General features: G+C 58.5%; 1 protein-coding gene across 3 annotated transcripts in view; it reads left to right on the forward strand.

Moving 5' to 3' along the window:
* FOXK2 (forkhead box K2) overlaps window positions 1-3,019 on the forward strand; it is a 43,385-nt gene extending 40,366 nt beyond the window's left edge. Inside the window, exon 9 of one of the 3 annotated variants that reach the window (XM_016132952.2) lies at window positions 279-3,019. In XM_016132952.2, the coding sequence (XP_015988438.2) occupies window positions 279-481 (203 nt within the window). In that variant the 3' untranslated portion in view covers window positions 482-3,019. Of the gene's footprint in view, window positions 1-273 lie in introns of all 3 variants that reach the window. The other 2 variants (XM_016132953.2, XM_036222692.1) reach the window with 2 other exon arrangements.
* The last annotated feature ends 9,828 nt before the right edge of the window (window positions 3,020-12,847 follow it).

Raw genomic sequence — 12,847 nt, forward strand, 5'->3', positions numbered from 1 at the left:
GCAGTGCCGTGATCATGACAGCAGAGCTGTTTGCTGTTGGTCCCACAGCAGCCTGACCCTGGGCCTCAGTCTCCTCCAGGCTTCTGTCCAGGTGGCTCGTTCTTTGAAGTAATAAGCGATTCATCTGTTATACAGATGCCCACAAGCACGCAGTCTCCAGGGGCCCAGCTGGCCACCTCGGTCCATCCAGGGCAGAGGGCGAAGCTGCCCCTCCGGGCAGAACCTGGAGCGAACGGGTGCCTGGGTCCCTCGGGGTCTGACTCACTGTCTCTTCGCAGCAGCAGCAGCAGCGAGTCCTCTGCACATGCTGGCAACGCACGCGTCCGCGTCCGCGTCGCTGCCCACGAAGCGCCAGGGCGGCGACCCGTCGGAGCAGCCGGAGCCGAAGCGGGTGAGGGCAGAGGGCGGCGAGAGTGTCGTCATCGCCCTGAGCGTGGACACGGCGCCGGCGGCCGGCCGGGAGAAGGGCGTCCAGAACTAGCGCCTGGGGAGCTTTCCCGCCTTCCTGCCAACTCTGGTGCCAAAAGGAGACACCGCCTCCCGCCGACGGTCGGAGCACGTCCTCGGGGGGCCGGGGCCCTGCGGTTGGAGGTCGCCCAGCACTGAGAACACAAAACCCAGGTGGCCTTAAAACCCTCGAAAAGACAAGTCACACCTGAAGGAACCGCTCACTGAGACGGATGCCGCGGCGCCTCCCTGCCCGCCGCCCGCCGCGAGGGGACACGCAGGAGCCGCCCCGCCCTCAGCTCCGGGGCCGGCGCTGGCGGCCAGACCGCGTTTTGCTGTCAGGCCTGGCGCCGGGGCGCCGGGGCGTGCCTTCCGTCTTGGCATCTCAGATCGCTCCACTTCTGCCCGGGACGCCGGGAGCCGCGCGGGCCCTCGGGTGCGGGCTGCACTTGGCGCAGACACAGGGAGCTCTGCTTGTTCTCGCGAGCAGGCGCCTGCGGGGGCCGCTCCTCCTCGCCCGCGGGGCCGACGGGGGAGGGGACACCGGGCTGCACGAGTGACCTGCCGGACTCGGGCTGCACTTAACTGTTTCTCTTTCAGCTCCTTTTCGTTGTTTGTTTCTTTGTGTTGACTTTGTCCTTAGTATAATTTTCCACTCTAAGTAAAAGAAGTCTCCTAAGTATGGTGTATGTTTAAGACAGAACTGTTCCCACTTCCTCTGGAAGAGATCCGATCTCCCGTCACACACCCCTTCAGACAAGTGTCGCGGACCTCTGTGTGGTGCATTCGCTGTTTCAGGTGCCGTCCCCACTGGTGCCACCGTCCACCCCGCCCCGCAAGCCACTGCCGGTGGAGCGGAGACTGTGTGGACACGGCGGCCAGGCGCGGGAGCCTCTGCCGCCTTCTGGTTTGTACTAGGAAATCCCCCGGGACCGTTCAGGACTGACCCAGCACCCGGCCGACCTCTCCTACACGAGATGAACGCGGGAGAGAGCAAACGAGGTGAGAGGTGAGCAGCGGGCGCCCCGGCCCCGCGGCCTAGGCCAGCCCCTTCGGAAGAGAAGCACTCGCCTTTCCAGAGTGTTCCGGGGGCTTGGGGCTGAGCTGCCGGGCAACAGAAAGCCGGCGTTGGCCCGATTGTGAATTTTTAAATGTCATCATCATAACGTTATTTATTTAAATGTAGTTATTTTGGTATTTAATTTTTTTTAAAGAGAGGAAAAAAACCCTGTATTTTCCTGGTGGAATGAAACGGCTCAGAATGGTATATTTAGGCAATTTTAAAACATTTATTATTTACCTAAAGACCAAATATGATAAATCTGTTCTAAGTATTGTGTGTCAACCCACAGTAAGGCGCTGTCACGATGTTACTGCACATAATGCATATTAAAAATTATGAAAGTACCGCACAGTAGCTGGATTCATAACTCAGCCATTTAAGAAATGAAACGAAACCACCAAGTGCGTGAGGCCACGCGTGCGGCAGTAGCACAGCAGCCTGCAGACGAGGCGCGGTGGGCGCACCTCGGGGCAGCCGTCTGCGTCTTCCAGGCACTTTACAAATTCCTTGGAATGTATGTTTTTACTTGTCTTTTTACTCAGAAGGTTTGCGGTTTGCAGAGTAACTCAGACTGTGCCGTGTCCTGCGTGCGGGGTCCAGACCCGTTTGTCACGGCTGCCGCAGCCCAGTGAGCTCTAAGTAGGTGCGAGGGTAAGACCACCCCAGTGGGGAGCTGGGCTCCGGCAACTCCAGGATGCTCTGCGGCCCCACGGCAGCGTGCCCGTCGCCGTCACGAAGGACCCGGCCCTTTCTCCCCGCGCGAGTCCAGTCCAGCTGGTTCTCTCAGCCCGAAACGCAGCCTTTCGGGTCTGGAGGGGCTCCCGCTGGGGGTGCAGAGAAGTACCTTTCTCGAACTTCAGAGGCAGGGCGCATGCCTTTGGAGGCGAGGGCACGCCCTGCTCTCTACCACGTGCACCTGGCTCGTCGAGTGGCATACAGGAGGGGGCAGGAAAAAACACGGATTCGCAAACTGCCCGGCCCAGGCACCTCGCCGTGTTTCCCAGTTCAGCTTTGGATTCCCAGGAGCCCTCAACACACCTGGAGTCACTGAGCTTGTGTCCCTGCTGCCCAGACGTGCCACAGCTCTAGCTGTCTGCTGTCGGCCTCCAAGTGTCTCGTTTCAGGAAGATTCTGCTGCGACCTTTGCCAAACTTCTGAGCCCCCGGAGGGGCTGTCAACTTCATTTCAGCAGCTTTGCCCCGAACCAAACGAAACCCAGAAGGGACGCTCACCTGTGACCGCGTGGCAGGTGACGCTGACCGTCCTCCGCGTCGGCAGCGGCGCCCCCGCGTCGTGCTCGCCAGAGCAGGGGGAGACGGGTGCCGTGGCCACAGCGGTGGGCGGCACCAGGGCTTGGGGACTCTGTGCCGTGTGCCGTCAGGAGGTGACAGTCTCCAAGCCCTAACCCCCACTAGTCTAGAAAGTATAGCGACGATTCGTTTGCAAAATTTTGAAATTTTAAAAGTACCAAGTTCCTGAAATCCAATAAAATATTTTTATTAATTTTAATTGAATGCAGAGTATCATTATCATTTTGGTAAAATTACACAGGCATTTTTTGTTGTTTGTTTGTTTTGCCTTTTCAGTATGCTGTTTTCTGAGAAGGCTAAAGGCCCCAAGGCCTCGTGGCGCCAGGCATTGGCACATAAGGTGGGCACGGGTCCTGGACAGTGGGGACAGCTCACGAATTGAGGTCGCCAAAGGACCTGGGACAGCCGTGTGGGAGAGGAAGTCACTTGTCTAAAGAGGCGTCTGGCTCGGCTCCTTGGGCTCCCCCACGCACGCTGGTCATTCAGCTGCTGTGTCCCAAGGACCACGTCTCAGCCCTGACCCTGGAGCGTGACAGCCGCACCCATCAAAGGGGATTCAGACCGATTTCCTGCTCAGCTGTCCACGTCGTGTTCGCAGAGGCTTCAAAGCATTCGAGCCCAACTCCCCTTCTTCCAGGAAAGGCTCCTCTGGCAGCTCGTGAGGCTCCCGGCCATGGAACTTAAACAGGTGGCAGCTGTCCCGGAGGGGGACCTGCCTCCGCCCAGGAAAACGGCATCGGGTGGAGCAGCCCTCTGCTGCAGGCGCGGAACACCGCGGCTCTGCCAGGAGCCTGCGAAGTGGCCCTGGGGGTCACTGCAGGGAGGCCCGCTCCCCACGGGCTTCCGCGGGCCGCCACGCTGCGCCGACAGCCCGGGCTGCTCCGCGCCAGCACTCGGCCACGGCGGCACCGTGTCAGGGCTTCACGTGGGCCCCAGTGGCACAAATTTCCTGACTTTGGAAATCGTTGGAGCCCCAGCGCCGTGAGCACACTCCTTTCACGCATCTCCCTGGGGTCACGACCACGGCCAGTGACGGTAAGTAGAGTGACTGGCTTACCGCCCAGAGCAAAGGGATGGGCAGAGGTTCAAGCTGGAGGCGCCACCAGCACCCTGGGGGATGTCCCCTCTGCATCTCACGGCCCAGGCGCTAGGACGGCCGAGCGTCAGAGCTCGCGAGGCCTCGCCCTCGTGCTGGCCGGCATCCCGGGGACCCTGCGGGGCGCGGGCTGTGGGCGCTCCGGGAGCTGGCGACACCGAGGACCCAGACACGACCTCACTGGAGAAGGAGCCTTGGACAGGGCGCCTGGGCCCCGGCGCGGGGTCAGTTACTCTGCTTTTCTCTCGCCGTTTCGGCCCCGCACAGGAGCCCGGCCTGGGGAGTGCGAGGCACCAAAGCAAAGCGAGCGCCGAGCGTTTCAGCCGGGGGACCGGAGCCTGGGGGGGAGTTGGAGGAAGACCCCCCGAGGCTGGGTGGCACCCTGATTTTGCCCTGAGCTGCGCCTGCCTGGGACCCGAGGACAGTTCACCGAGCCACCTTACAGACTGCGCCTGTCGCTGAGCACCGCTGGGGGCGGCGGCATGGCACGGGCCTGGGGACGCTGACACCGGAGCCGCGGTCCGGAGGGGCAGGCCAGCACATGCCGGCCAAGCCCCGCCTGCCCGCTTACGCAGCAGCACCCCTGGGTGTCGAGGGGACGCCCAGCCTCAGAAACAAACCCAAAGAGTCGGCGTTCCAGGGCCCAGGAGGACCGCCGCAGGGAAAGAAGCGGACAGGTGTCGACCTCAGTGTGCTGGGAAGTCAGAGGACACGTGAGAGCGTCGTGTGGCTCCAGGTAGTGTGACGTCGTTCACACAGTAAAGGCAAGTGCTCCCGAACCAAAAGACAGAACTCAAAAGTGAGTGAAATTTAGTGGAGGAACAGAAAATCGTTTGGGAATAAACAAACGAGCCTCGGGGACATTGGGACAGTATAAAGGGATCTAACGTATGTGTTGGATTCCCAGCACAAAAGAGGAAGACTATGGCTTAAATAAAAATTTTAAAGAAATGACGGTTGGAAATGCCCCAGATTTCGTGAAAGACAAATTTAAAGATTCGCAAAGCTCAGTGAACCCCAGCTAGGATAAAACCAGAGAAAACAACATCAGACACACCCTTGACGACTGAAACTGAGGACTTTTATCTTGAAGGCAGCAGACAGACAGTGTCGTCATGTACAAAGTCACAATTTGAATAACTACCGAAGTCTCATCACAGACCACAGAGGCCATAGGACTGGAAAATTTTAAAGGCTGAAAGTAACTCACTTTGGAACACGGTGTGCATGGAATATGAGGCATGCAGATGAAATAAAGATACTCTTAGATGAAGGAAAACAATTCCTTACCAGTAGAGCTGCTGAATGACGGCAAAGAAGTTCTTCAGGCCAAAGGTAAGTGACAGAAACTTGGAACTTCGGGAGTGAAGAAAGAGATTGACAGAAATGGTAAATGCCTGGGCAAATAAACTAATTTTTCCTCTAAGTTCTTTAAAACACATCTGACTTTTCAATGTAAAAAATCATAACATTATAATTGAATGTAAATGTAATACGTTGACAAAATCATAACATAAATGAGGAAGAAAGGTTTATAAGGTCTCTACATTTCACTCAAAATGGTAAAACATTCATTCTGAAGTAGGCTAAAACGTTTACTTTGAAGATTACCTAACAAAGATAAACTAAAAAGCCAATATATAAAGTGGAATGCTAAATTTCCCAGCACAGGCCGGCCTCGGAGATGCTGCCTTTCGGGTGGGAGGCCACCGCAGCAAAGCGAGCATCCTGATAACGCGAGCCACGCGGAGTTTTCGGTTTCCCAACACATATGAGCTTACACTGTACTGTAGTCTACTTATTGTGTGCTAAAAAGGAAACTAAGAAAACAGCATACATACCTCGATTAAAAATTCTTCATCGCGCAAAAAAATCTGACCACCATCTGAGCCTTCAGTGAGCCGTACTCTGCTGGTGGAGGGTCTGCCTCGGTGTTGATGAAACACTGTGAGGCAGGAGAGGGCAGGAGGCGGGGGCGGGGGCCAGCGGACACCCGCCCGCTCGGGGGGCGAGCAGGAAGGGCGCCGGCCGCTTACAGAGCGGTGACTGGTCTGCAGATGGGCCGTTCCCCGCCTTCCCGCGTGGACTGGGGTCGGGGCCACACGCAGCGCTGAGCTTATACCACAATTGAGATAGGATAGAATAACTCCTCAAAATGCATAAACTGTCAGCATGGGCAAATGAAGTAGAATCTGTAGTTCAAAACTGCCAGCGCGGGACTCTGAGCGAGCGATGTCATGGGAGACTGCAGAGCAGCGCGCTCCCGGAGCCGGGCCCCGCAGAGAGCCGAGTGCACCCTGGGACGGGAGCCCGCGCAGGGACCCGCGCGTCCGGCGGTCCAACGCGGCGAGGCTGCCACGTTGCGGTGCGTTCCGACGCGGCACACGGCTCCCACCGTCACCCAGCCCTGTGGCGGGCGGCTGTGGGGACAGCGTCCTGCGCTCCCAGTTCTACCTGCCAAAGCCAGAGAGTGGGCCACAGGGACTTTTCCCTTTCCCCAGTTTGAGCTGTGTTTTCACCTGCCCGGTGGGTCGCTGAGGGGCTGGTTCAGGAGCCAGTCGCTGTCCCCACCCCCACAGTGAAGCAGCTCGCCTGCCAGCATGGCCCGAGGGGGTTGAAAAAGGCAGAAGAGCCTTACGGAAACTTTTTGGGTCCAGGAAGGTAAGGAAGTCTCTGACTAAACAGCTGAACATGAGCTAAAGGGACAGTCTTCAGTGACAACACATGACAAGAAATACAGACTTTGCCAAATACTTTGAAGGAGCCACTAAATAAATAGGCACCTTAAGCAACGACTGTAGCTCTTGGGGTTGGAGGCCAGCATCTGATGTCCAGAGTTAACCATGCTTCAAAATCCAAAGCATCCAGCTGTCAACGAAACTTAGAAAAAAGAAAGGAACAGGAAAGTGGGCTGTTCACATGAAAAGGGATCGACAGAACCATGCTAAGAGCCCCAAAACCGAGCTCACTGGACAAAGACTTCAACCTAATTGTCTTAAATACACTCGGAGAGCTGATGGACAGCAGGGCCAAAGAATGGAAAGAAATCAGAACAGTGTATGAACAAGTTGGGAAGTCAAGGAAGATAAAAATTATAAATGGAACCAAATTGAAATTTTGGACCTGAAAAGTATAAAGGTACTGTCGGGGGTTCAACATCAGACCTGAGCAGGCCCTGGAAAGAGCCAGTGAACTTGGGGAAAAGGGAGCTGAGACAGCCCCATCTGAGCGGCAGGAAGAGCACTTCCGGGAACAGCGCCTGAGGGGCCTGCAGGCTTAGCTCGCAGCGTATGTGCTATGAGACTCCCAGAAGGAAAAGAAAGGGGCAGAGAAAATATTCGAGGAAATCGTGGTTGAAAACTCCCCAGGTTTGATGAAGACGTGAATCTATCTACACGCCCCAGAAGCTCAACCAAACCCGAGCAGGAAAGGCCCAGAGGTCCACGGCTGACGCCGTGCTCAGCGGCAAAAGGCCAGGCTTGTCCTCCGAGACCTGGAGCGACACGGGAACACCGGCTCTCGCGGTGGCTGCTCCACACGCGCCGGCGTCCCAGCCAAAGCAGTTGTGCGAGGAAAAGAAGATCTAGATGGGAGAGGAGGCGCGGCCGTCCTTATTTGCTGATGGCGTGGTCGTGTAGATGGAAATCCCATAGAACAGTCGCTACCAGAGCTGAGAGGCGAATTCAGCAAGGGGGTGGTGAACAAAACCAAGGCACGAACATCACTCCTGCCGCTGTACACCAGCCGCAACCAACGCAAAAGGAAACTGAGAAACCAGCTCCATTCACCGGCATGTCCAAAAGAACAAAACACCCGAAATGAGTTTAACCGCAGAGATTAAAGATTTGTAGGTTCAGAACTACAGACAATTGCTGAAAGAAATTAAAAAGGCCTAAATAAGTGGAAAGACAGCCTCTGTTTATGGGTCAGGCTTAGCATTGTTAAAATGGCAGCAAGCCCCGAGCTGTCCACAGGTTCAGGCTCAGGACAGTCCCCGGCACAATGCCCGGGGAAATGCCAGTCTGCAAATTCAGGGGCCCTCACAAGCTACAACAGTGTTAGAGAAAAGGGAAGTTGGGGGATTCACACTTCCTGGCGTCAAAACGGTGTGGTTTTGGCATGGGGACAGGTGTGTGCCGATGGCATAGAACGAGAGTCCAGAAATTACCCCAGACATCTGTGGGCCAACGATTTTCAACAAGGGAGCCAAGACCATTCACTGGGGAAAAGCAGTCTCTTCAACAAATGAATGACCACGTGCAACAGAATGAAGCTGGAACCTTACCTCATTTCACATTAGAAACTTAATTCAAATGGGTCAATGACCCAAAGGTAAGAGCTAAAACTGTAAAGGTACTAGAGGAAAATACAGGGGTAAATATTCCCGACTCCGGATTTGGCATTGGATTAAATTTGACACCAGGAACAACAAAATACATCAGTTGAGTTTCATGAAAATTAAAAATGTGCATCATGTCAAGAATGTGAAAAGACAACCTATAAAATGGGAGAAACATTTGCCAATCCTATAGCTAATGAGGGCCTAGTATTCAGAGTATAGTTAAGCTCTCAACAAAAACAACCCATTTTAAAAATGAGCGCGTGTAACTCTGACACGAGCTACAACATGGATGAACCGTGAAGACTTAAGAGTGACTAAACCAGTGTTGTGTGATTCGGCTTATGTGAGGTCCCGGGATGATCGGATTCCTGGAGAGCAGGCAGGTGGGCTCCCGAGGGCCGGGGGCGGGTGGGTGGGTGGGGACGGGGCATTCTCGCTCACCAGGCGGCTTCAGACAGTGGGACGCGCTGGGCCTGGAGGCACCAACGCGCGTGTGCTCAGGGCAACTGGACAGTGTGCAAAAGCGGTAAAAACGGTGCAAAGGACTTGGACAGATGTCTCCCCAGACGACCGACAGGCACATGAGAAGATGCTAAGCATCGCGGTCATCAGGAAGCAAGCCGGCCGCATCGCACCCAGCAGGACGGCTGCCACGCCCACCCGGGGAGTCGGGAGGCCGCGCGGGGCCGGAAGCAGAGCAGCTGCTCCAGGAGGCGGCCTGGCAGGTCCTCAGCGGATCGACTGTGGAACCACCCAGAGGCCCAGCAGTGCCACGCCTGGCACACACCCAAGGGACATGCACATGTGTCCACGGGGCCTTACAGGGATGTCGACAGCAGCGAGAGGAGGAAACGACCACTGTCCCCCGGGCGGCCCATCCGCACGGCAGGGCCTGGAGGCGAGCTGCCCGACGCCGACTGCGGAGCGCCGCCGATGCGGGACTCAGGACGGTCAGCCGCAGGCAACGTGCGTCTGCCCTCAGTCAGAACAAAGGGAAGGCCCAGGCAGCGCGAGCCCGTCCGGCCGGGCGGGGGCTGAACGCCCCGGGCCAGAGCTCCGCACAGGGACCATTGCGGCCTTGCTCCCTGGCGTCTGTTGGCGTTTTGGCTCAAACAGACGTAAAAATTCTCCAGAGGAGAAGCCTGAGCAGAGCACCCCCGGGCGGGCGCGGCGTGGGGGCTGAAGCCCGTGTCGCGGCGTGCTCGCCTGGGTGGAGCCCCCGGGGCGTGCGTGCAGGTTGCGGTGTGTCGCCCCAGGTCCGCACACGCTGCGGGCGCCCGTCCGTCACCACGGGGCACGAGTCGGGCGCGCTGTCGACCCAGCGGCACGGACGCGCCTCAAAGGCGGCTGCCGGGCGCGAGCAGCCAGACCCCTGGGCCACCGACGCTGTGCTGGGGGTTGAGGCGCCCCCCAAATGTGGGGCCCGCGAGTGCGGCTTACTTGGGAGTGGGGCGTTTGCAGACGTGATCAGCGAAGACAGGCCGCTGAGGCGGGCTCGTCCAAGGGCGGGGGTCCTTGTAAGAGGAGAAAAGACCCTCGCAGGGGGGACAGTCGTGTGACCCGGCGCCAGCCCCTAGCAGGGAGCCCGGGACGGCCTGGGGCGGACCGAGGGACCGACCCCGCCGACGCCGACGCAGACGTGGCAGTGGTTTCGGGGGCGCCGGGGTGGGGTGGGGGCGGCGACACGAAGGGGGCGAGGACTGGGGGGCTGTGGCCGCGCGACACTGCACACGTCAAAACCCGGCCGCCCGTGCAGCCCGGGGCGCGGGGCGACGCGCTTTCAAGGAGTGGCGGCCGGCAGAGCCCGGCACAGTCGCCGGCCTCGGCCCAGAGGGCTCTGGGGGAGGAACCGTGAAGAGCCGCCCCCCATACCAGCCCATCGCCAGCACCCCTTCTCTCCCGGCGTCCACAGGCTCAAACGCAAAGGGCAGTTCACCTATCAGACGACGAACCCCGCAAACCAGGCCCACAGAAGCGAGGTGTGGGAGGCCAGGGATTGTGACTCCACTCAGGAAATGTCCTGAGCGGCTGACAGAGGGGAGGCCGGTGTCTGCCAGGGACAGGAGGCCGCTGGGAGGGGGGACGGTGACTGCCTACAGGCCTCATCCCTATTTGGAGCAACGGAACGTTCTGGAACGTGAGAGGCGATGGCTGCACGACACTGCGAACGTACCTGACACTATGCGTCACCCTCTTTAAAGTGATCACGACAGTCCGATGGCGTCCTGCCGCAAAGTCGCAGCTGGAAGAAGGTGGAGGTGAAGATGATTGACAGGCGCGGTGACAGCCCCAGACCCGACCCGGCAGCCAGGGCCGCCGAGTGGCTCCAGGCCGGAGGGTGCCGCGCTGACCCTGCAGAGCGGGGACCCACCCTTGCCTCGGCGTGGGTCCCTGGAGACTGAGGTGGCAGACATGCCCTGCACCGGGTCCGCTCTGCGTGCCCCAGCCCCGCCGGCCGGGCAGGTGGCACCCTGCAGACGGTCCCGGAGCCCCGCAGGGTGCCGTCCCAGCTGCCTAGTTTGGCCCGGTCACAGCTGAAAGCTCCCTGGAGCGGCCGCTAGCCTTCCCCAGAAGAACCTCGCCCTGTGGACCAAGGGCAGGATCATGTTGCAATGCTAGCGCTGCTGCATGTTCCTCGGAGGCCCCCTCCATTAACAAACAGACAAACTGTGACACTGGCTTCGGTGACCCCGGAGCAGGCAGGGCAGGCTGCCTGGCACCCCCCTGGGTCCTGAAGCCCGGCCTCGGGCGCAGCGGGCTCCGGGGTCTCCGCTGCCAGGTGCGCGAGCATGGCCCACTCCCCCCTCGGGGCTGTTTTCAGAGCACTCGGAACAGAACGCTGGGACCTCTGGGACACAGGTGCCGACCTTCAAGAGGCGGCAGGACGTCGACCACGAAGCGGCCTACGTGCCAGGTGTGTCGGTGGAGCCACGGGACAGCTGTTTCCTCACAGTGAAAAGTGACTCCGTTTGGGGGCCGATTTTGAGAACGGAAACGTACTTTCTTGTATTCAAATAAATGAGCTAATCTGTTTTTGCTGCAATTAATGGCCCTGACCGTCACAAGCTCTGAGTGGGAGTGGCGCCCACCTGCTGGAACACAGCGTCGTACGGCCATGTGCAGTGGGCACCGAGCATTCCGCCCCTCAGACGTCCAGCCCCAGCCCCTCGCAGGTGTCAGCACAGGTAGGAAACACTGATTTTCTGGAGCCACGTGTGCTCTGAAGGCCCTTGGACCCTGCACTGCCATCGCCTCCCCCTGCCCACGCCAGGCTGCGAGATCGTTACCCCTCGTCAGCTCACACACCCCGGCATCGCAAAGACCTCACGCGGGCCACAGAAGCCAGAGGACCGGCTGAGACTGCGGCGCGCGCCGTGCTGGGCTCGGGCGCAGCACGTGTGTGGGTGAACACGCGCGGCCCCTCTGGGTGCTGCTGTGGCCCTTCGACACAGCCATCAGGAACCCTGTATCACCGGCTGCCACCGCCCGCAGGGCTACTTTTGCTTTTGTTAGAACGCACTGTACGTTTACATGTTGGCGGCTGTTGCGTAAAGCAAAGAGTTTTTAAATCACTGTCAAAGCCGCAGAACTGCTAGCCAGAAATCCACGTCACCGGGGCGTGGCTAGGACGTCGCGAGGGAGTTGAATCACAGGTGTCTCACACACACACCAAAAACTCCGCCAAGTGTTACTCAGTTGAATTCGGCAATAACTAAAACCCGAATGATTCGGAGGACAACACACCACGACCAAAACGGGGTCTCAGGGCCGCCGAGTCGGCCCATCGCTCAGCAGTCGCGCGATTCGCCACGTCAGCAGAGCCAGCGAGAAGCAAAGCACGAACCGGGCGCCCCTCGAGTCCTGTGCCTCACCCGCCCACTCGGGGAGACAGCGGGCAGTTCGGGTTCAGAACAGTTAAATGCTTAAAACAAAATGCCACATTCTTCAGAGGAACGTACAGGCTCCGTGGCGCCCACAGCGCGCCCGCCACTTGCGCCATCCGGGATACAACGCGCAAGTACCAGAAGCACAAGGCGAGTAAACGCGACACACACCCAGAACGGAGGAAGGCCCACGGCGCGTCACTCAGTGCCAGGTGCCGGGCCCGCCAGCGGCTTTCACGCACAGTGAACACGCCCCAGGACGAGAAGAGGAAGCGTCGCGTGGCGAGGGAAGGGGAGTTGGCCCAGAGCTGGAAAGCACCGCAGACCTGACGCTGACGCGCACGTGGCCCCGGCTTGGCGCGGCGCGGGCGGAGCTGGGTCCAGGGCGGCCGGCGAAAGCGACCCTGCTAAGAACACGGACAGCCTTGATGACCAGCGAGTGGGCAGTAGAAAAGGTCTCACGTATGTGCCTTTGAGTCCCAAGAGGAGAAAACAGCGGGAGGACTAGTTGAGGAAATAATGGCCGGAATCGTTCATAAATTCGAGCCTGGCAAGCCCCATGCGTGATAAACACAAAGGGAACCACATGCAGACATGCCGCAGATTTCCACATAGTAACTTTGTAAAACATCTGAAACAACACAAGGACAAAACTAGGACTCAGAGCTGCTTTCTCCACAAGTTGAACAGTTTCATGTTCTTTAA

The sequence above is a fragment of the Rousettus aegyptiacus genome, unplaced genomic scaffold, assembly GCF_014176215.1.
Source record: "Rousettus aegyptiacus isolate mRouAeg1 unplaced genomic scaffold, mRouAeg1.p scaffold_m13_p_6, whole genome shotgun sequence".
Taxonomy (NCBI): Eukaryota; Metazoa; Chordata; class Mammalia; order Chiroptera; family Pteropodidae; genus Rousettus; species Rousettus aegyptiacus.